Source organism: Peromyscus eremicus, chromosome 20, assembly GCF_949786415.1.
Source record: "Peromyscus eremicus chromosome 20, PerEre_H2_v1, whole genome shotgun sequence".
NCBI classification, from domain to species: Eukaryota; Metazoa; Chordata; class Mammalia; order Rodentia; family Cricetidae; genus Peromyscus; species Peromyscus eremicus.
Genome location: NC_081436.1, coordinates 23,666,566 through 23,688,797, shown reverse-complemented (window position 1 = coordinate 23,688,797; position 22,232 = coordinate 23,666,566). Strand labels below are relative to the sequence as shown.

At 53.9% G+C, this 22,232-nt stretch overlaps 1 protein-coding gene across 1 annotated transcript; it reads left to right on the top strand.

Moving 5' to 3' along the window:
• Nucleotides 1-11,439: 11,439 nt before the first annotated feature.
• Nucleotides 11,440-21,525, top strand: Kdelr3 (KDEL endoplasmic reticulum protein retention receptor 3). The gene is made up of 4 exons (XM_059247817.1): nt 11,440-11,630; nt 16,140-16,240; nt 20,066-20,224; nt 20,852-21,525. Exons 1-4 carry the CDS (start codon nt 11,540-11,542, stop codon nt 21,287-21,289), a joined length of 789 nt encoding a protein of 262 aa, XP_059103800.1. The 5' UTR covers nt 11,440-11,539; the 3' UTR covers nt 21,290-21,525.
• Nucleotides 21,526-22,232: the final 707 nt, after the last annotated feature.

Genomic DNA, 22,232 nt, shown 5'->3' with positions numbered 1-22,232 from the left:
CCTCTGCAGAAGGGGGGGGGGGCATTTCTTCCTCTCTCTACAGCCTCAGTTTCCACCACTATAAACCCTGAAATGCTTCATCTACTGAACCCCCTCTCACCTACCCTACGGTTATTTGGCACAAGGCAGGTACTCAACACAGCTGAAGGGGGATTTTTGTCATACTCAGAACCATTCACAGAGACTGCAGGTGGGAGGTGGGAAGTAGAGACACCCCCTTCCCATCTTGCTGCAAGTCACCTGCCTTGAAGCTCCTGGCATGGAGGTGGGCGGGGGCAGAGAAGGGCCATCGCCAGGGCAGGAGGTCAAAAATCTCTTCCATCCATCTCCTTTCTTTTGCCAGCCGCAACCCACAGGCGACGCTCAAATGGCCAAATGGACAGAGCACGCCAACTCGGGGAAGTCACAGGACTACACAGGGACCTTTCAGGACCGGGGTCAGAGAGATGAGCGCAGGGTGGGTATGGCCAGAGCGGCAGGACAAACAGACACTCCCTCGGCTAGACAGACATTGCGACGGACTCAAGGACTGACAGCGCTCGCGATGGGCGAGCCGGAGCTTACCCCGGGGCGCAAGGTCCGAGGAGGGTCTGGGCGGCGAGTGGCCGCTACATCCCCCGGGGGAGTCCGGCGGGCGGCGTCCGGGGGCGCGGGGCTCGGGGCGCGGGCGCCGCCTGCCCGCGATGTCGCCGCTGACCCGGGCGGCCGCCGTGGGTCTTGGGGTCTCCGCGCCGTCCCGCGCCTCTTCCTGCGCAACTTTCAGCGTTGTCCCGCGCCAAGAGCTGGGCGCTGCCCCGGCGGCAGCATCGTGGAGCCCGGGCTCAGGTTGTGGGGTCCCTGGGCCCAGGGCGCCCCACCGCCCGCTGTTACCCACAGCCCCGCGACACTCCCGCTGTTCGGCTCTGGGGTCGCCGGGCTCTGCGGCCACCTGGCGCCTGCTGCACGGTCCCCGCCGCGGCGTCTCGCTCCCGCCTCTCCACCCGCGGGGTTCTGGACCTTGTCGCTGCGCCCCGGCTCCTGCCCCGGCCCAGGCTCGCCCCGCGCCGCTTCCTCAGCCGGCTGTGTCCTTCTCTGTCGCCGTCCCTCCCACTCCCGCCGCCGCCCCCTCCGTCTGGGACCCGGTCCCCGCCGCGTCCCCGGCTCGCCCGGGAGCCCGAGCTCCCGCCGCCCGCGGCGCGCCGAGAACTCCCAACTCGCAGCACGCGCCCCGCTTCGGAGACTTTCGCCCCTCCTCACACGTGACCCGCGCCCCGCTGCGGAGGCCGCGCACCCCGGCTTCCAGCCCCAGGCGGACCCCGCCCTGGCCCTCCGGATGCGCCCTGCCCACGCGGGCGGGCCACTCGCTCCGGGGACCCGCGACTCGGGCAGGGGTCTTGGGGGGCTGCGCCGTCCCGTTCTCGCCCGGATCCTGCCCGGGTTTTCCTCCTCGCTCTGCCGCGCTCCTCCCGGAATCCGTTCCGAGGATCCGCTCCCGGGTTTGCGAGGCCCCCGGGAGCAGGTGGGGAGGGTTCTCCGAGCCCAGGAGAGGGTAGGTGGGAACCGGTCCAGTTGGGGTCCAGTTGGCCCTGACCCCTCTCCTGGGAGGTCTGTATTTCCTCCCGAAGCGCTAGCAACTAAGGGCCCTAAGCACCCCCACTTAAGGAGATGGAGGTCGCTCTTGGAGGGATCCTAATAGTCACTTAGTAAGGCTCCGGTTCGCAGAGACTGAGGACCCACAGAGGCCCCTAAGTTCGTGAAAGGTCATCCAGTGGGGTGGAAGTCAAACAAACCCTCATCCCTGTTTTCTTCTTCATCTTACTGAGTTGTCTTTTCTTTTTTATTTATGTGAATGTGTTTGTGTGCCTGTGTGTGTGTGTGTGTGTGTGTGTGTGTGTGTGTGCACCACGTGTGTGCAGGTGCCCTTGTGAGTGTACGTGCACCACGCGAGTGCAAATGCCTGTGCATGTGTGTATGTGCACCACATGAGTGCAGGTGCCTGTGTGAGTGTGTGTGCACCATGTGTGTGCTGGTGCCTGTGTGTGTGTGTGTGTGTGTACCATGTGTGTGCTGGTGCCTGTGTGTGTGTGTGTGTATGTGCACCACGCGAGTGCAAATGTCTGTGCATGTGTGTATGTGCACCACACGAGTGCAGGTGCCTGTGTGTGTGTGTGTGTGTAGGCAGGGGCCCGTGTGACTGTATGTGCACCACGTGTGTGCAGGTACCTGTGACTGTCAGGAGAGATTGTCGGCTCCCCTGGAAGTAGAATTACAGGCAGTTGTGGGCTGGCATTTGGGTGCTGGGAACCCAACTTGGGTGCTCGGCTAGAGGAGCAAACCCGTGTGGAGCTATCTCTCCAACCCTTATCAAGCTGTCTTGATAGGAGAGGATCCAGGCCCTCCTCCCCCAACCACCTCCAGAGAGCCCAGGTCTGGGTCCCACACTCTGGAAGCACCTCCCAGTCCCTGGGGAGCCAGTCACCCACTTTCCTGAGCATTTACCACCTTGATGTAGCCCTCTGAGGAAAGTGCTTCTCTGTGGCTGTAGGAGTCTAGAACCCTGGCAGGCAGATAGCCATTTGAACCTGCTGGAGTCTGGTCATGGAGGACTAGGTCCAGATTAGAGAGGAAGACCTGGGGGGGGGGGGCACAACACACTTGTGGAGAACTGACTGAGTCTCCAATCTCTTTGTCCTCCTACACCAAGCAGACCTCCCAAGACAAGACACAGGCCACACAACCGTCTTTCCGTGGGCTCTCCCCGTCTCAACTCCTCAGTGTGGTACGCTGTCGGCTCCCGCACACCATATATTCACACATGTCCTCCGATTCCCACGGATTCCAGAACGTACCAGATGCCTTCACACCTCTCTCTGCCTGCATGCTGTGTTCCCCCTGCCTGAAATGCCCCTGGTCTTCTCTGCCTTCAGAGCCTTTCTGCTATTCTCCAAGCCCAGCCTCAGTACCGCTTCCCAAGACACAAGTAAGCCAGAACCCATTCATTCAGTCAGCCAGCACTGGGGACCCACCGATTACCAGCCCCTGGGGTAGGCACAAGTAGGGTTCTAATTGAATAAGCTTGGAAATCAGACCAACTTGGCTTTGAAAGCACTTAGAAACTATAATGACCTTGAGTGAGATTCTGTTTAACCTGTCCACAAACTGTGAGCGCTAACAGGCCCTGTGCGCAGACTGTTGAAGGTAGGTGGGTGCCGGCAGCAGGTGCCCATGCTGTCCCCTGGGTGCCATCCTCAGCACGGTGGACCTTCACCGTGCACAGTGTCTGTTCTCTTTGCCATTCTCTCTCCTTACCCTCCTGTGCCCTCGGGCAGATAGCCAGGACTAATGTTCTCTGGCATGTGTGTGTGTTTATGCATAGACGCCCGCCTTCCAGCAAAATAAGTGTTCACTTAGCAGCTGACAGATGTCTGGGATCTACTGCACCCCTGTGTGGACTGAAAGCGGGAGGATGCGGGGACAACTGGTAACCTGCAGCTTCCTCCCCTGGTGGCTGGCTGCCCCGGGAGGGGTGAGCGCAGGAGAAAGAGAGAGCAGAAAGAAGAGGTAGACAGAATCAGGGATCTCTAGATCCACCACAGCTGCTCTTGCGGGCTATGTGTCCCTCACCAGGTCACTAGGCAACGAAAGTCTGAGGGAGGGATGGGGCCCCCTGGATGGGTTTGGACTGCACTATGGGGCAACTGCTGAGTCCCTGGAAAGCTGCAGGGCTAGGCCTAGGGAGTAAGAGATAGGGCAGCTCCAAGCCAGGAGAGGTCCAGGGACGCCAGGAAACAGAGTTCTCTTTTCACCATCAAATAAACACCCAATTGCCCCGGGCAGGTAGTCTCTTTGCTCTGGGTCTCCCTGTATTAAGTGGGAAGAATAAGACAATTCCCCACTGTAAGCAGTTGTTCTGAGAATGGATGAATGCTTCAGGAAGACCTAGCCACAGGCCATGTCATGGTCCAGGAGTTTACGCCTCGTTTGATATAATATGCCAATGTGTGTGTATATGCATATGTGTGTAAGTGTGTGTAAGGGGTCTTGGAGAAAGAAAGGAAAAATGGTTTGGGTGTTAGGACCTGTGTGTCCCTTGATAAGTTGTTTATCTTTTCTGGACCAACTTCAGAGGCCTCATCTGTAATGGGACAGTCTTCTGTAGCCCTGAAAGGCAATGGACTTGTCTTCATCCAATACAGAAGCATGATAGGGTAGCCTTGACGGGGTGGGCGGAATGGGGCAGTCCGAGACTCCACAGATTCATCCCATCAGCCCAGCACTGTTCCGGGTCCTTATAAGCACTGCCTCAATCTCTACACGAACTCTATACTTCAGGTACCGTTCCAGTGGGGAGACTGAGGCCCAGCATTGTGTTGAACGCACAGCTTCAGCACCAGGGACACCTGTCTGGAAGAACAAGTGTTATGCTGAAGCGTGTCTGTCTGTTCATTGTGCCACAGCCCCCATTTGACCCCCACAACTCTGTGAAGCAGAGGTTTGGAGTCTCGATTCCGGGTGCAGAGACAGACTGAGGTACAGAGAGGAAGTGGCTTGCCTTGGCTCAGTGGGAATTAACAAATGCAGATGCCAGGCCTGGACCTGGGTTTGGCACCTGCCTAGGTCCTAAGGAAGGATCATTCCAGGTTGGCAGAGGGCTCACTAACCCACCCACTCTGGGAGCCTGCTCAGGCCTCCTAGGTCCCACAGTGGCCTCAAGAGCCTGTGCATAGAGCTGGGAAGGGTGAAGGGTGGAGGGGGAAGGGCTGACAGGTGGGGACAGTTGGGGTTTGGGGTGCACTCAGAAATATCAGTATTATTGATTCCAGAGGTGGCTTTTTGTTTTGTTTTTGGCTTAGAAAGTTTCTGAGAATCCAGCCAGCCTATTCCACAGATGAGGCAAACTGAGGCCACCAGCTGTTTAGATGAGACATCAGATCAAGACAGAGTTGGCCTGCCTCAAAGCTCCACAGTCCTGTTAGCTCCAAGAGAAGAGGTCCGGAGTGAGGAAAGGGCTGTTGGGGGCCCAGCACGCCAGCATGCCAGCCCTTGGGATGAAAGACTGGAGGGGTCTCTCCCACCCTCAATCCCCGTCCTCACCCACCGCCCAGCACTCAGTCACCAGGGTGGAATATTTTAGCACCTATAGAAAAACCGCCACAGACGGCAGTGGCAGCTGTTGCTAAGGAGATGCTCCCAAAATAGCCCCCCTCCGCCAACCTTTCCTGCTGCTGCTCCTGCTGTGGGGAGGGGAGGAGGCCAGGCAGTGAGGGGTGTCACATGAGCCCTGGCCCCAGGCTCACCCATCCAACCTAGCCTCTGGCGGCAACTGTGGCCACAGACCTGAGCAGCCACAGGTCTGTGGAGGGAGCAGGAGGTGGCCTTTGCTTGCCCAGTGGCCCCGCCACAGTCCTTAGCTGGGGAAGAAGGTCACCAGGTGAGCAGAGAAGGGAGGGAGAAGCCTCTACTCCCAAGACCCTCAGCACACCCCCACACCACTCCCATACACACAGCACCTAAGATCCCAGCAGCTACACACATTCACTCGAGCACACCATGAGCACAGCCCACACAAGCCTATCTAGATAGGCATCCGCACCAGAAAGACACACGTAGATGCCCGGTAAACACATATGCCAGGAATGAACAACACATACCACATGACACTCCACACAGCCATAAATACACACATTCACATATACAGACTCACACACATCCATCCGAAGTGCACATACACGAAGGCCTGCCATGCCAGGCACACAGACACACACCCATGTATATATCCCCCCAACACACACGTGCACACGGGCACACACGCACACACGCACGCACGCGCGTGTGCACACACAGGACACACAGGCTCACAGATACATCCATCCAAACACATGCCCAGCACGTGGCTCTCAAAGGGTATTAGGGTACCAAATGGGCTCTGTCCAGGGGGCAGGTCCCGGGCTTCAGGCAACCCCAATGAGTAAGGAGCTTGATCTGTTCAGTCACAGCGGAGGGGGACAGGTGGGTGAGTAGGTGGAAGGCCATGCCTCTATGAACCCCTCTACATCTGGGACACACAGAGTCTTAGGTCTAAGGAGAACTGCCCTGAGCTCTGTCCATGGGGAGAAAAAAGTAGGGGTGCACTCACCTGCAGGCTTGAAACCTCTAGGCATGGAAGGTTCTGAGACCCAACTTCAGGGTGCAGCTGGCTGTCACAGAGGACTGCCCTTGGGGCTGGAGTGGACAGACGGGACCAGAACAGACACGGAGATGGCCCTTGGCATGTGCAAGGCACTGTGCAGTTCGACACCTTTCTTTTTAAACTTGGTGACTATTTCACACACTTGGTGAGAGCTTCTCTGAGACATTGGTGGCAATGTCCCATCTCCTAGACCTGGAGAGGAGTGGGGACTTCAAGACCACACAGCAGGTTACTAACTGGGCTGGTCTCCAACCGAGGAGATGCTCGTGGTTCTGCACAGTTCTCAGTCGGGATGCGGGCCACCAAGAGTAGGTCCCGGCTTTGCCCACTTCACCCAGTGACACTGGGGTGCAGCCCAGCCCTCGGTCTCCCCACCTGGAAAGCAGGGAAGGAATCCCCAGAAGGCAGCTGGTGACCACACTGAGGCCGGGGTGAGTGGGAGTGGCGTTTGCCGGATGCCCTCGGGAACGCCAGCGCAAGGACGTAAGGCTGCTGTCGCTCCCCTCCTCTCTTGGCCAGCCGCGATCTCTCTCCAGCCTCGCTCCGTGGGCTCGGCTCCAGAAATCCAGGCTCCGGGTCTTGGCTCGCGCCTCGTCACTCCGGAGACGCGGGGAGCGGCTTTGCGGTTGCCGTGGGAACCCCGCCCGGGCCAGGCCCAGCTCACGACTCGCGGCACCAGGCTGGAGCAGCCGGGCCGACTACGGCCGTTTGGGGGTCTCAGAAAACGACACCCGTCCCTAGAGTAACGCTCCCAGCGTAGCGCACACACCTCAGAAGCACAGCTCCGTGAAGTGCGTAAACCCATGTCACCCCAGCACGGTCAATTCCGAGCACTCCAGCGGCAAAAATCTAACGCGCCAGGAAGGCGCTGTGTAGCGGGGAATTGACCTCTGAAGCGGCACGGGTCCGTGTTTTCCTCTCAGGTCCGCTTTTCGGGCCCTCCTTTGGGCCTCAGTTTCCTGCAAAGGGGGATCGAGGAACTGGCGCGTGATCTTTACCTGTTCTATGCAAGGCGCTTTAGACACTTTGCTAACTTTGTTTGGCCCTGTGACCATCCCCAAAGTCAATTTAAAACAAACAAAACAGACAAACAAAAAACAAACAAACAAAAACAAAAAACAAAAAACCACATAGGTTATGGACGTGAGAGAGTCAATAGTTTAAAATGGGTAGCTCCCCGGCTGATGAAGCCCAAGACTCATCTGATGAAGCCTAGGCTGAAGTTCATCTGTTTCAAGCTCCGTTGCTGACATCCTTTTAAGAGCACGGCAGACAGGACGCACTGGAACAGTGCGCCACAGCCTATCTTCTTGTCCTTAGACAAGGTCTCTACTTCCTGGAACCCTCTCTCCAGGTTTTGTTCTTGAGGCAAACTCCAACTCAAAGCTCACTTGCCCTGATACTTTCCTTAATTACAACCCTGCTCGCAACTTCCTCTAAGGAGGCTTCTTACTCCATCCCCTGGGTCTTGCCTGTTTGTGAAGAGTCCCTTCCTCCACGCTGGGCACCCAAAGAAATCCTGCAGGCTGCATTGACTTTTTTTTTTTTTCAGTCCTCAGGGCGCCGGGCACACAGCTGGTCTTCAATAAATACACTTGGCACTAAAAGTGGAAGGGAGGTTTCACAACCTTGGCTGTCTGATCTGTAAAATGCCACCAGCTCTGAACCTGCCAGGGAGTGAACTTTTGGGACACTTGAGAACCAGGTTACAGGGAGAGAACCCTGGCTGGCTGTTTGAGGCCATGCCCAGGGGCCTGGGAACCCTTAGTGATGAAGTAAGCCCCATAGAATAGAGTCTCCCTGCTTTCTGGGACTCTGCTGGGGAGTCAGCCCACACTCGGCAGGGCATTCCACACAATGGTGAAATCTAACAAGCACTGCAGTCAGTAGGGGGAGATAAAGAAAACATTATTGTGGGACTATGCCCGTGTATCTTTTTTTCTATAGTTGAGTGATCCTCATTCTTTCTCCCACAATTTTGAACACACAAGGTTCTTTGGTAATGAGAAGGAACACTCTTCTTTCCTTTGAGCTGAGGGAAATTTCCCTCTGGCTTCACCTTAGCAAGCATATTTTGGTGTGTGTGTGTGTGTGTGGAAATTGAGGCATGAGGGTAAGGCACTCTTTCCCACTCACCAGGGACGGTGCCGGACTGATGGGGAACGATGATAGTGCAGGAGGCTGGAGGCAGGGGATAGGCTGGGGAGTCCTGGGGGAAAGGATGCTGACGCAGGCTGTGGGCACAAACAACTCAGACCACCCATTTCCCCATCTGTGAAAGGCAGACTTAGCGTTCATTTCGCAGGAGCCTCAGGAAGACGACCCATTTAACAGACAGGCGAGCTGAGGCCCAGAGAAGAGGCATGCAAAGGCTCACGGCCGCAGTGGCAGGCCCAGGACAAGGCCTGCAGCTTCCCATCCTTTCCCATTTGGCACCACAGTGGCCACTTCTCAGGCCTGCTGGCCTTGGCCAGTCTCCCCTGCCAAGGTCTCCTGGGAGGAATTAGAGGAAGCTGAAGACACAGCCCCATCCCAGCTCCCAGGCCCCACGGACAGCTGGGTTGCTTCCCAAGAGGACAGATGTGTTGCACACGCTTCTCTCTGGCTTGAGCAGGACGTGGGCGCTGGAAGGAGGTGCCAGCAGGTTGGGTAGCCTCACCTGAGGGATTTAAATAGCCACCGCCTTCTCTGGGCATCGACTTAGGGAAGGCATCTAGGCAGGGTTGGGTGAAAGCAGGGGACAGAGAGGGCTGAGGACCATTTATCTTCCCAGAGGGCCACGGCCAGGCCATGCATCTCATGTCACTGACCTCAGGCCCCATTGCCTGCCCCACAGGCTCGAAGGCTGAACAGGGAGAAGCTGCCCAGCAACCTGATGGGGCCTAGCACCCAATGGGTATGCAACCCTCCCACAGATGCGCAAGCCTGTGGCTTTCATTGTGGGAAAGCTCCCTGTCAGGTGGGAGTCCTTGCTACACAGGGTCCCACCCCCTCACTCTCTGCTCTGGACTGGGAAACCCCCCCACCACATCCCATCATATCTACTAGCAGGGCAGTGCAGTCAGATTGGGGCTGGGCCTGGGGCTAACACGGTGTGTGTGTGTGTGTGTGTGTGTGTGTGTGTGTGTGTGTGTGTCTGTGTGTGTCTGTATGTGTCTGTGTGTGTATGTGTGTGTGTGTTAATCAGAAACAATTTCACAGCCAGGCAGTGGTGGCACACACCTTTAGTTCCAGCACTCAAGAGGCAGAGGCAGGTGGATCTCTGAGTTTGAGGCCAGCCTGGTCTACAGAGTGAGTTCCAGGATAGACAGGACTACACAGAGAAACCCTGTCTTGAAAAAATAAAAGCAAACAAACCAAGAAAAAAGAAAGAAGAATGATTTCTCCTCTCTGGACCCGGGATTCTGGGTAGAGTGTGAGAATGGCAGTGCCTAGCTGGACACACTGTTCAGATGCTGTTCTCCAGCTTTGATTGCACATGTCTCATCTTGGGGTCTTTCTCAGCTATTCCGTGTGTGTGTGTGTGTGTGTGTGTGTGTGTGTGTGTGTGTGTGTGTGGCGTATTAGAAGACTCTCAAACCAGAAGAGCTGCCTGGAAGAGGTTTGGACCAACCGAGGCCCCTGGAAAGGACAGTCTCCACCTGTGGAGCTGCCTGCAGGGTGTGCAGTGAGCTTGAGGTTCCCGGCTTTGTGAGCTGTCACCCATGCTGGGGTGAGCCCTGGTGATGCAGCTGTCTCTGAGTCATTTCTGCTCCTGTAACTGACCCCAATAAAACTCACCGGTTCACCAACTGGACTTTGGTGATATCCATATTTTGGTCTGTGATAGGCTCCCTATCTGGGGTGAGTAGAGGAGTGTGTTTCATCTCCCCAGGAAAAGTTTTGTCACACAACAGTGTGTGTGTGTGTGTGTGTGTGTGTGTGACATTTAGCCCAGTCACTATACGATCTTAACTCCTGAGCTTGCCTCCATCTTCCAAATGCAGGGATTATAGGTACACACCACCAACACCCAGTTCTGTTTTGTTTTTTTATTTACATTGTGAACACATGCCATAGCACGTGGGTTCTGGGGACTGAGCTCAGGTTGTCAAACTGGTCATCACGTGACTTTACTGGCTGATCCATGCCACCAGGGATGGAACCTAGGTTTTTGTGTGTTCTAGGCAAGCACCCTACCAACTGAGCCACAAGCCTGGCCCTACTGTGGGGTGTGTGTGTGTGTGTGTGTTTTCTTACCTGCAGATTCACATCAAACCATTCCAGGGTCCTACATGCTGCACTCCCTCAGACCATAGTCCATGATACTCCCCGGGGTCACATGCCAAGCCTCCCAGGACTGCTTTGTGCTGGGAGTGGTGGTGAAGGGCACTGGGGAGGGGGGAGATGGAAAGAGCTGGCGAACGTGGCAGTGGCAGATCTTCATCCTGCCAAAGCCTCTCTTGCAAGCAGTGGGAGCTGGAAGAGGAGAGATGAAGCGCTCCAGTGAACGGGAGGGGTGCTGGGATCAAGGAGAGGGCACTAGGACCCTTGATTCCATGTGTACAGGTTCAGAGACCTGTGCCCTGCTCAAGAACCCACACAGTAGGAGGCCTCTAGCCCACTGAAGGTTCTTCCCACTCTACCCTGCCCGCCTCTCTGCCATTTGGAGTTTTTCCTGGTCAGCGAAATGTTTTCCAGCGTCTTCTCACATGAAGAAGAGGGGAACAGAAATGAAGGCGTGGGATCCAACCACACACTTAGCCTCGTTCAGGCTCTCAGCAGCAGCTCCGCTGTAAGGACGTCAATACTAAGGCCCAGAGAGGGGAGTCCGGGTCAGCCTGTCTCCACACCCAAAGCCATCGACAAGGTTAGCCCAGAGCTATCCAGATCAACAGGTGAGAGGCTCAGGGCTAGTTGCAGCCCCGCTTCCCAGGAGTTCCAACCCAGGAGGTTGACAGCCGCAGAGAGCCTGCTTCCACCCCCCAGGCCCCAGCAGAGCTTGGGCCGTGGGACTCAGCTTTTAGCCAAGTGCCAGGCTGTGATGGTGCTTTCTGGGGATGAGGGGGTCCCCTGGGTGCGTATGCACGCCCGGAGAGGGGCGTAGGCCAGCAGCGGCCGTGCGACCTGCCCCGCCCGTCGGCGTGGGGACGTAGGAAGCGCCGCTTCATCCTGGCTCCTCGCCCGCGCCCGGCCGCCCCGCCACGTCACCGCGCGGCCAAGGGTGCGCGCGGCGGGAGCGCGAGCGGCGGGAGCGCGCGCGGGGGCGCGGCAGCGGCCTGGGGCACCGTGCCGCGCGGGGACGGGGACGTGGCAGCGGCGGCGCTCGGCGCTCCAGAAAGTTCCCTGGAAGTTCCGCGCGACGCGGCGCGGGAAGCGGCGGGCGGGACCATGAATGTGTTCCGAATCCTCGGAGACCTGAGCCACCTCCTGGCCATGTTCTTGCTCCTGGGGAAGATCTGGAGGTCCAAGAGCTGTGCCGGTGAGCGGGCGCCCCGGCGGGGCGGGACGGGACCAGGGTGGGGACTCGGGCTCAGAGGGAACCGCGTTCGCGCGCGCGCGCTTCCAAAGACTTCAGTGAAGTTGTTCGACACCCGAGGATCCGGGAGATTCTGCCGGAGCGTGGCTTCCGCCTCCACGGATACTGCTACCACACCTCCGTCGCCCTATCCTCCACTCCAAGCTGGCGGTGCCACTGCTACTGGGCGAGGACTTGGGGGGGCGGGGGAAGCGGCGACCCTCCCCCTCACTAGGAGGGAAGAGTGCGTATTTAGAAGACCCCTAGTCTTAGGGTCTTCCCCTCCACTCTCCCGCCTTCCACTCCCCAGGGAGAGTCTTCCTTTTCCTGCGTGCTAGTGACCCCAGCCTGGCCCAGGGGTCTGGAGCTGGCCCTGAGTGGAGATGGAGATATTGGAGGGGCTCCGTTTGACCAGAGGTCTGGCTGCCTTGCTGCCTTGCTGGGGTTGGGAGAAGTTTCCAGGTTGGATTGAGGATTGCAGTCCCCCGTGGTGCAATGGACACTGTCTTTCAGCCATCTTTTGTCCCTTGTGTCCCTGCCTGTGTTAGGCATTCAGATGGGAGCTTTGGGGTAAACTCAGACTCCACCAGGGCTGAGGAAGCAGAGAACAACGGAGGGCTACGTGGAGGAAGAGGATGGGCAGTGTGTGTGCCCAGAAACAGGATACAGAGTTGAGAAAACCGTTGCAGACACATAAAAGCCGCAGGGCATAGGGCATATCCTGGGAAGGACACACAGGAGGGAGAGGAATCCAGAAGGTAGGGTGGTCCAGAGGTAGGAAGGCTTTACCCATCATGCTCAGGATCCAGGACTAAGGAAGCCGTGGACGATTCAGAAGAGGTAGATGGAAGATGTAGAGGCAGAGGACGAGGCACAGCAGGTCTCTCCTGCATCAAGAGATGGAGGTTGAGATGTCTGTCACCTGGGAGACTGGATAGGAGGGGGACTGGGCTGAGTAAGGTTGGATCCAGTGGCTCTGCAGTGAACTGGAAGTTACAGGAGCCTGGAGTCTTCTGAGAGACTCTCACTCACAGTCCTTCAGGGTCTGGCTCAGGGCACCTGGAGGCTGGAGGCCCAGGATGGAAGTCATCTGGACCTGTGCCCGTGCTTCAGAGAACGTCATGGGCAGGATGGGTGGGGGCTGCTGTTTTGGTAGAGACAGGTAGAGCCATAGAAAGGGAGGCAAAGCTGCCTGATGCTACCGGGCCAGGAGAGGGATGGCGGCCGGTGATTTTAGCTGCTCTTGAGACCAGGGGTGAGGTCAGTTGACCTTGGCTGCAGAGACATGGGCACTGTGAAGGGGAATGGTTAGACTGACGAAGGCAGGGCAAGGAAGAAGGAAACAGGCACCTGGCCCTTGGCACCACCGCCATGACCACCAGCAGTGGCCAGAGGAGTGCAAAGGGTTACCTGTTGTTTCAGGGTCCCAGCAGGGAAGGTGAGGCAGGCACACGGGGGTGGGGGGGTGGGGGGGGGTGGGGGGTGGGGGGGGAGGTGGGAGTGGAGTCAAGAGGAGAGAAGCTTTCACTGTTTGTCTTGATCATTTATTCTGGTGCCGGAGATGGAACCCTGAACCTTGCATGTGCCAAGCAAGTGCCCTACCGTTAGGACACACCCAATCCTTATTTGTTTGTTTGGTGGTGGTGGTGGGTTTTCCATACAGGGTTTTTCTGCATTAACAGCCCTGGCTGTCCTGGATCTCGCTCTATAGACCAGGCTGGCCTCAAACTCACAGAGATCCTCCTGCCTCTGCCTCCCGAGTGCTGGGATTAATGGTGTGCACCACCATGCCTATTTATTTATTTATTTATTTATTTATTTATTTATTTATTTATTTATTTATTTATTTATTTATTGAGAGACAAAGCTCCTTGTGTCTTTTTTTTTTTTTTTTTTTTTTTTTTTTTTTTAGATTTATTTATTTATTACATATACAGTGTTCTGTCTGCATGAATCCCTGCAGGCCAGAAGAGGGCACCAGATCTCATTACAGATGGTTGTGAGCCACCATGTGGTTGCTGGGGATTGAACTCAGGACCTTTGGAAGCAGTGTTCTTAACCTCTGAGCCATCTCTCCAGCCCCGCTCCTTGTGTCTTAAGTCCTCTGTCTCTGCATTCCGAGTCAGGGAGTTATGTACTGCACCGCTGCACAGAGGGCCAGCCCTTGTTCTTGTCTTCTTTTGAGAACCTTTATGGCCACTAGGTATGACATCAACCTGAATGAAAGCTGGAGGGAACTCTCTGGACTCTGAAACTTTCATCTAAAAGTCCCTGGTAGGCCAGGTGGTGGTGGCGCACACCTTTAATCCCAGCCCTCAGGAGGCAGAGGCAGGAGGATCTTTGTGAATTTGAGGCCAGCCTGGTCTACAGAGCGAGTTCCAAGACAGCGCTGGTTGTGATGGCACTAGCCTGTAATCCCAGCACTCAGGAAGTGGTGGCAGAGAATTAGGAACTCAGGGCCAACTCTGTCTACACAGAGAGTTTGAGGCCAGCCTGGGCTATGTGAGATGCTGTCTCAAAATACTAAAGATTGGGCAGGTGAGATGGCCTGGTGGGTTAAGGGACTTGTCAAGTTTGAGCATCTGAGTTTGATCCACGTGGTGCAAGGAGGGAGCCATCCCAAGAAACCTGTCCTCTGATCTCCGTACATGACATGTGTGCACACACAAACACTACAAACATATACTAAGTAAATAAGTAACTTTTATAAATATTTTAAAAAAACATTAAAAATAACCTTTGGGAGGCTTAGGTAGGAGAATTGGGAGTTCAAGGCCATCCTGAGCTATATAACAACACTCTAACTCAAATAAATAAATAAATAAATAAATAAATAAATAAATAAATAAATAAATAAAAAGAATAGACCAAGGAGGCCAAGAAACACCATGGGTCAGGGCTGGAAAGATGGATCAGTGGTTAAGAGCACTGATTGCTCTTGCAGAGGACCTGGATTCAATTCCTAGCACCTACATCATGGCTTATAACTGTAACTCCAGTTCCAGGTACTTACACGGGCATCAGGTACACTTGTGTTACATATACATGTATACACACACACACACACACACACACACACACACACACGCGCGCGCGCGCGCGCACACAAAGACACACACACATATACGATCTTTTTGTTTATATTTTGAAACATGTTATCACTATGTGGTTGTAGCTGGACTGGAACTCACAGAGATCCACCCAACTTGGCCTCCTGAGTGCTGGGATTAAAGGTGTGCACCACCATACCTAGCTAAAAGAAATAGCATTTTATTACATTTATTTATCCCTTTTATGTGTATGTGTGTGTACCTGAGTCTGTTTGCTTCCCTTGATGGGGGGGGTCAGAGGAAGACATCAGATCTCTGGAGACTGGAGTTACAGGCATGTGAGCCACTTTGTGGGGGCTGGGAACCAAACCCCTCTTCTACAAGAGCAGTAAGTGCTCTTAACTACTGAGCCATTTCTCAAAGTAAATAAATCCTTTTTAAAAAGAAAGACAGACAGGCAGACCTTGGAGCTGGGCAGGTGGTGGTACACACCTATACCCCAGCACTGAAAAGGTAGAGGAAGGGAGAGTTGCTAAAAGCTTGAGGCCAGCCCTTATTATTAGTAGTATTATTAATTAATTAATTTTGAGACATGGTTTCACTGTATAGCCCTGGCTGGCCTTGTACTCAAAAGGCCTGCCACTGCCTCCCGAGTGTTGGGATTAAAGGCTAGCACCACCACGCCCGGCAAGCCAGCCTATTCTTTATAGCAAGCTCCATGCCAGTCAGGACTACACAGCAAGACCCTGTCTCAAAAGAGAGAAAGAAAAGAGACAGCGTGGAGAACAAGGCACCACTGGGTCATGCACTCAGGCGCATACAGTGAGCAGTGGCCCGAGGTCTGTGCACTCAGGCTTGGTTGCTTGTGCATGCTCTATTTGGTGTTTATTATTTACTAATTGCACTGTTGGGACGGAACCCAGGGCCTTGTACATGCTTGGCAAGTCACTGAGTTGCACCCCTGATTTTTGTATTATAATGAGTAAAAATAGGCATAACCTTTGTAAGTCGGGAAAGAGCTTTTTAAATTTGTGCCTTTTGGGAAACAGAGTGCTGCTGGCCGGCGTCTTCATCTGCCTGCCTGTCTCCCCGGTGAATCAGCACCTGGAGTCAGTGCCTTGTTCTCCCAGGATGGAGCTCTGGGGTTGCCACTGGAGCTCCGGGGGTGGCACACAAAACAGCCTCAACACCCCCACCCGGGGCGACTCACACTACCCCCGCATCCTCCACAGAGAAGCACCAAGGTGGCGCACGCAGGGTGACTGGGAACGTAGCGTTCAGATCTTTATTTGGTGACAGATCACAGCTCCACGAGAGGCAGAGGAACTCCAGTGACTCGGAGCAGGGCGGGGACAGGCCTACCTGGCACCTGCGTGGCCACCTGAAGACTGTGTTCTCATGGTCCCTTGTTCACCCCGCACAGGCATCTCTGGGAAGAGCCAGATTCTTTTTGCTCTGGTCTTCACCACCAGGTACCTGGACCTTGTCTCCAATTTCATCTCCATCTACAACACAGTCATGAAGGTGAGAGTGTGGGGTGGGGGATGGGGTGGGGTGGGGCTGGGGGGTGGGGTGGGGGTGGGGTGGGGGCTGGGGGGCTGCTGTGTTGGGAAGTTTCAGGCTAGGGGTGGAGCTCTCACACCTGCCTTGCTGCCCAGGACCTTTCTGGTACGGGCCTCTGTACGGTTCCCTCAGGGCCAAGGTGGTACCTGTACTTAGCTCAGAGGGGTGGCTGTGAAATTCGTCAAGGTCACATATTTAAATGTGAGGCAGGTATCATGATGCACTCCTGAAGTCTCAGCCCTGAGGGAACAGGGAGGCAGGAGGATTGCTGCAAGTTCAAGGCCAGCCTGGTCGACATACTTGGTTCCAGGGCTACACAATGAGACAGTGTCTCAAAAGATCACCGGACACTGCGAACACACACACACACACACACACACACACACACACACACACACACACACACACGTAAATACTAGCACTCTACCATGGACTGAACATTTCCTAAAAATTAGCCGTAACACAGAATGGTTTAACAAACAATTCAGACATTTGTTTATTGGACCCTGGACATTTGGTGAACTTGGTTTGGCTACACTTGGAGCAAGTGTGTTCTGCCTCTGCTGTCCAGGCACTTGGAGACGTGCAAGACTCATGGATCCTGCGGGGGACACCGTAAACAAATGAGCACATTGGTTGTGGAGGGGGCTAAGCAAAGTATTAACATCTGACTTTTTAAAAAGTTTTGAAGGGTCATCTGATAGAGGATCACTGCATAGCTACCTCAGGGAGCGTGGGCAGGTGCTGAGGAGTTAACCGAGGTGTTCATGACAGGCGACAGACCTGAGATCAGTGGACGAGTACCAAACAAAACGTGTAGCCAGGGCAAAGGGCCCTCGAGGCAGGAACAGGCTGGCTGGCCTCTTGAGAGAAGCGGTGTGAGGCTGAGGCAGTGAGGCAGAGGGACCAAAGGCTTCGATGGTGCTATGGTTTGGAGGTGTAGATTGGTTTTCTCAGTTCCACCGCCATGCCTCATCTCTGTGCCATGGTTGGGTGCTTTTGGGGTGAAGATTCTCATCACCCTTCCTGGCTTTGAGGCAGGTACATCAGAGATAAGAACAGATTGCTAGCTGGGCGGTGGTGGCACACGCCTTTAATCCCAGCACTCGGGAGGCAGAGCCAGGCGGATCTCTGTGAGTTCGAGGCCAGCCTGGGCTACCAAGTGAGTTCCAGGAGAGGCGCAAAGCTATACAGAGAAATCCTGTCTCGAAAAAACCAAAAAAAAAAAAAAAAAAAAAAAAAAGAACAGATTGCTAGTCAGCAAAGTGGGGTACAGCTGCTCAGATGTTAACAGCGTGAGTGACTTTAGCAAAAGCACATTCCTATTACCTAACATCTGGATGTGAGCAGTCCAGGGCAGGCTTGGCAGGTCCATGGATTCTAGGCTCCTTGTAACTCTGCTCGACAGCCTTGGGGTGGCCAGGACTCGTGGGCATGTAAACGATACAGTTGTCCGCCAGAGCCCCACACTTACTTGACGCCTCTGCCGTTGCCATCTTGAAATTCCTAGTTATAAACAAAGGGCCTCACATTTTCACTTGGCAGTGGGCCTGGTAAGTTGTGTGGCTAGTCATGAGCATATCTATTCTCCGTTACCACAGGGTTACAAAGTGTGTGTGTGTCTCCTAAGGCAGAAGGGTATTGGTGGCCCAGTAAGGTACCTAGCAGCTAGATAAGCTTTTTGTTTGTTTGTTTGTCTAATAAGATGGGGTCATACTATGTGGCCTTGGGGGTCCTGGAACTCACAGAAACCCACCTGCCTCTGCCTCCTGCATGCTGCAATCACAGGAGTATGCCACTGTACCTGGCTTGTTTTAGTTTTTAATGGTTTACTTGTATTTTCTATGTATGAGTGTTTGCCTGTATGTATGTGCACCACATGTATGCAGTGCCCACAGAGGCCAGAAGGTGGTGTTGGATTCCCTGAAACTGGAGTTAAAGCCCATTGTGAGCTAGCTGCCATATGGGTGCTGGGAACCAAATGGGTTCTCTGCAAGAGCAGGAAGCACTCGCCACCTCTCTCCAGCCTCCTGGTTTTTTTGTTTTTGTTTTTTTTAGTTTTTTGAGACAGGATTTCTCTGTGTAGCTTTGGAGCCTGTCCTGGAACTCACTCTGTAGCCCAGGCTGGTCTTGAACTCACAGAGATTCCCCCTGCCTCTGCCTCCCAAGTGCTGGGATTAAAGGCATGCGCCACCACCACCCAGTTCAGCCTCCTCTTGGTTTGGAAACAGGATCTTACCACATAGTAAAGGCTGGCCTTGAACTTGAAATCGTCCTGCCTCAGCTTCCCATATGCTGGGATTATGGAGAAAGCTCTTTTTGTTGTTGGTAGTGTTTTTGGTTTTGTTTGTTTGTTTTTGAGACAGGTTCTCTCTACATAGCCTTGGCTGTCCTGGAACTATGTAGACCAGGCTGGCCTTGAACTCACAGAGATCTCCTCTCGAGTGCTGGGATGAAAGGTGTGTGCCGCCATCACCCATGTGGAAAAAGCTCTTTTTAGATAGTTTATCCAAAATCTCAAGTGGCACACACACACACCTCTTTAAAAAAAACCCAAACAAATAGCTAGGCATGGTGGGGCACGCCTTTAACCCCAGCACTGGGGGAGGTGGGAGAGAGGCAGGCGGATTTCTATGAGTTCAAGGCCAGCCTAGTCTACAGAGCAAGTTCCAGGACAGCCAGGGCTACACAGAGAAACCCTGTCTTGAAACAAACAAACAAACAAGCAAAACCTCACAACAAATAAAAGACCCAAAGCCTTTCTGAAAATTCTCCCCCGTGATTCCCGCCTGCTCTGGAAATGTAGTTTTGGTTGAGTGCATTATATCTGAAGTCCCAGTTCTACCTGCTCATGTGTGGAGTAGGAGTGTCTTATCTGTATCTTACAGGGTAACTGTGAAGATTCCAAGAGATGATATAGTGCACCAAAGGGAATTCTCTGTCTCAGAGAGATTCTTTGGGAATCAGGTAGCTCATTCCTAGCAGGGGAGGGGTGGGGGTAGAGATGTCACCTGTGAAGCATTTGAATGGTGTGAATCTGGGGTCTTAACATCACCCCCTACTTAGACTCCTCACCCGCTTAGTTCATTCCTCTGCAGACCCAGCCTTGTGTGGCAGGATGAAGTGTCTAGTCTGGAATGGAATGGAAAGGTGGTCGTCACTTCCTGCATTCCCTCCCTCGCTAATCTGTGCTGATTCAGAGGAGGGTCCTGCCCATGTGTCCTCTTGTAGGGGAGACAGACTCATGTCTTCACAGGGCATGTGACCCCCACGCTACATGTTGTGACAGCATGTCATTCTAGTGACGTTTAAGTGATTGAGTTCCCTATGCCAGTGTAGTCTAGTGCCAGCTAAGCAGCATTAGCGCCACCTGGGAAGTTGTTAGAAATGCAAATTCCAAGGCTGTCCAGACCTGCAAAAGAGAAGATCCTGAGGATACACTAGAGAAGCCAGTGACCTCCAGCCCACAAGACTAGGGCCCCCAGGAACATATCATATGCACGCACGCACGCACGCACGCATGTTGGGGGACAATAACATGTTGGTCCTCAGGGTTACAGATATCACAGCTTAACATGAGCATTACGAAATGATTTCAAGCCGGGCGGTGGTGGCGCACTCCTTTAATCCCAGCATTCAGAGGCAGAGGCAGGAGGATCTCTGTGAGTTCGAGGCCAGCCTGAGCTACAAAGTGAGTTCCAGGACAGGCGCAAAGCTACACAGAGAAACCCTGTCTTGAAAAAACCACCTAACCAACAAGACTTCATGCCGCCCACGCCTCCCTAGGTGGTCTTCCTCCTCTGTGCCTATACCACCGTGTACATGATCTATTGGAAATTCCGGAAAACTTTCGACAGCGAGAATGACACATTCCGGCTGGAGTTCCTCCTGGTCCCAGTGATTGGCCTTTCCTTTCTGGTCAACTACAGTTACGCACCAACGGAGGTGAGTCTGATCCCAAGGCAGGGGTGCCTCCCAGCACCCTCTTCAGCCTGCCTACTGCAAGCCCATTTCTTACCATTCACAGCGGTAAGGGGCACATCTGTTCAGTCATGAGGCTCCAGTTAAGCAGGTGGTGACCCTGCTTCTGTTAGGACCTTGTGTCCCCAAGAGCAGTCCAGGCCACTATTAACTCAGCAGGCTTGAGCTTCAAGAGAATGTCTGGAGGTCCTCTGCTGGTACTTATGGCCCCGACAAGCTGTGGCTTAAATTATGTCGTTTATAAACTGTGCTGCGGACATGTTTGCACTGTTAAAACAAGCAGGCATTCATTCCATCCCTGAGTTTGTATTTCCATAGACAGCGATGGAAAAGCACAGCTACTCAAGTACAGGGCTGGGGACACTATGGGGAAGTGCTTGTCCAGCACGCGTCTGACCTTGGCTTCTGTCCCCAACACCAGAAAGCCACAAAGTTCTTAAAGGGGTGTGTCACCCCAGCCCTTCCTTGGGAGACAGTCAGCTCAAAGCCTACTTGGGTTACTGTTACACTAGGAGCCTGTTCTCTCAACGTTCACTAACACGGGTCCTCCCAAGCAATGGACCCTCCCAGCCTTCTCTGCTCTTCTGACAGGTCCTCTGGACTTTCTCCATCTATTTGGAGTCGGTGGCCATCCTGCCACAGCTCTTCATGATCAGCAAGACTGGAGAGGCCGAGACCATCACCACTCACTACCTGTTCTTCCTGGGGCTGTATCGGGCACTCTATCTAGCCAACTGGATCTGGCGGTACCAGACAGAGAATTTTTATGATCAGATCTCAGTGGTGTCTGGAGTAGTACAAACCATCTTTTACTGTGACTTCTTCTACTTGTACGTGACCAAAGGTAGGCACTGTCCTAAGTCATTAGACACTCTGTGGTACTCCAGCTGGTCTGAGGCAGGGTCAAGGCTCATCCCTTCTGCAGCTTATTTGGATGGGGGAGGCACAAACCAATGGGAATCCTACTTGTGTACAGACAAGAGAACTGGAAGAGGACTTTTGACAGACCTGGTTGGGAAAATCATCTAGGATCCAAAACGGGCTTTAGAAAGTCGTAAACCTTGAAATGCAAACCAACTAAATTCGCACGAGACCTCAGGGGTTTGTTAGTACATCACCAAGAGCATCATCTGTAAGAACTCATTTCAGCCAACCCATTAGTTGCCACGCAGGCATAGTCAGGGCAGCTAAGCACAGGGTGAAGAGATCAAGGATAGTCTATGGGAATGGAAGAGAGATGAACTGATGCCAACTGCTGAGTCAACAACTATGTAGGGAAGGAGCACCAGTAACCAAAACCGGGGCAGAGAGACATGGAGGCCATGGTTAACCTGAAATACAACTTCCGGCAACCTCCTCCTGTCAGATGACAACTTTGAAGGGACAACAGTTGTGGTGGATTGTGCCTTTAATCTTAGCACTGGGGAGTCATGTCCGTTAAACTCTCAAACGGGGTGGTGGTGGTGGTGAAAACAATTCTAAGTATAGAATACTCTGTAACTTGACCTTCCTTTTCTTCTAGTCCTCAAAGGAAAGAAGCTAAGCCTACCAATGCCTGTTTGAAGAGATGGGCCACACCGTAAGGCACCCGGAGCAAATCATTTGGATTATTCTCCTTGGTGACTTGAATGGCTGGTGTGAACTTGAGCAAAGCACTGGCAGACCTTCCTCTTACCATCAACAGCAGGACTACTTATATACCATCAATACCTGCTCCAGCTGCCCAAGTGAGGCCTTACAATGGGCAAGTGAAAATAAGGAGCTACAAGATACTTCCTCCATGAATGACCAACAGTTGCTCCTTTGACTACAGTGGAGGGTTCATAGCACGGAACTCGAAGACACATTCACAAAGATCCTTCCTAGTCAGTGTGGAACTGAAGACCCTGGATGTGTGTCATCACACAACCCACTTCCACACTGCATCTTAGACTCATCCCAGTTGCCAGCCTAGGTGGACACCATGGTCATC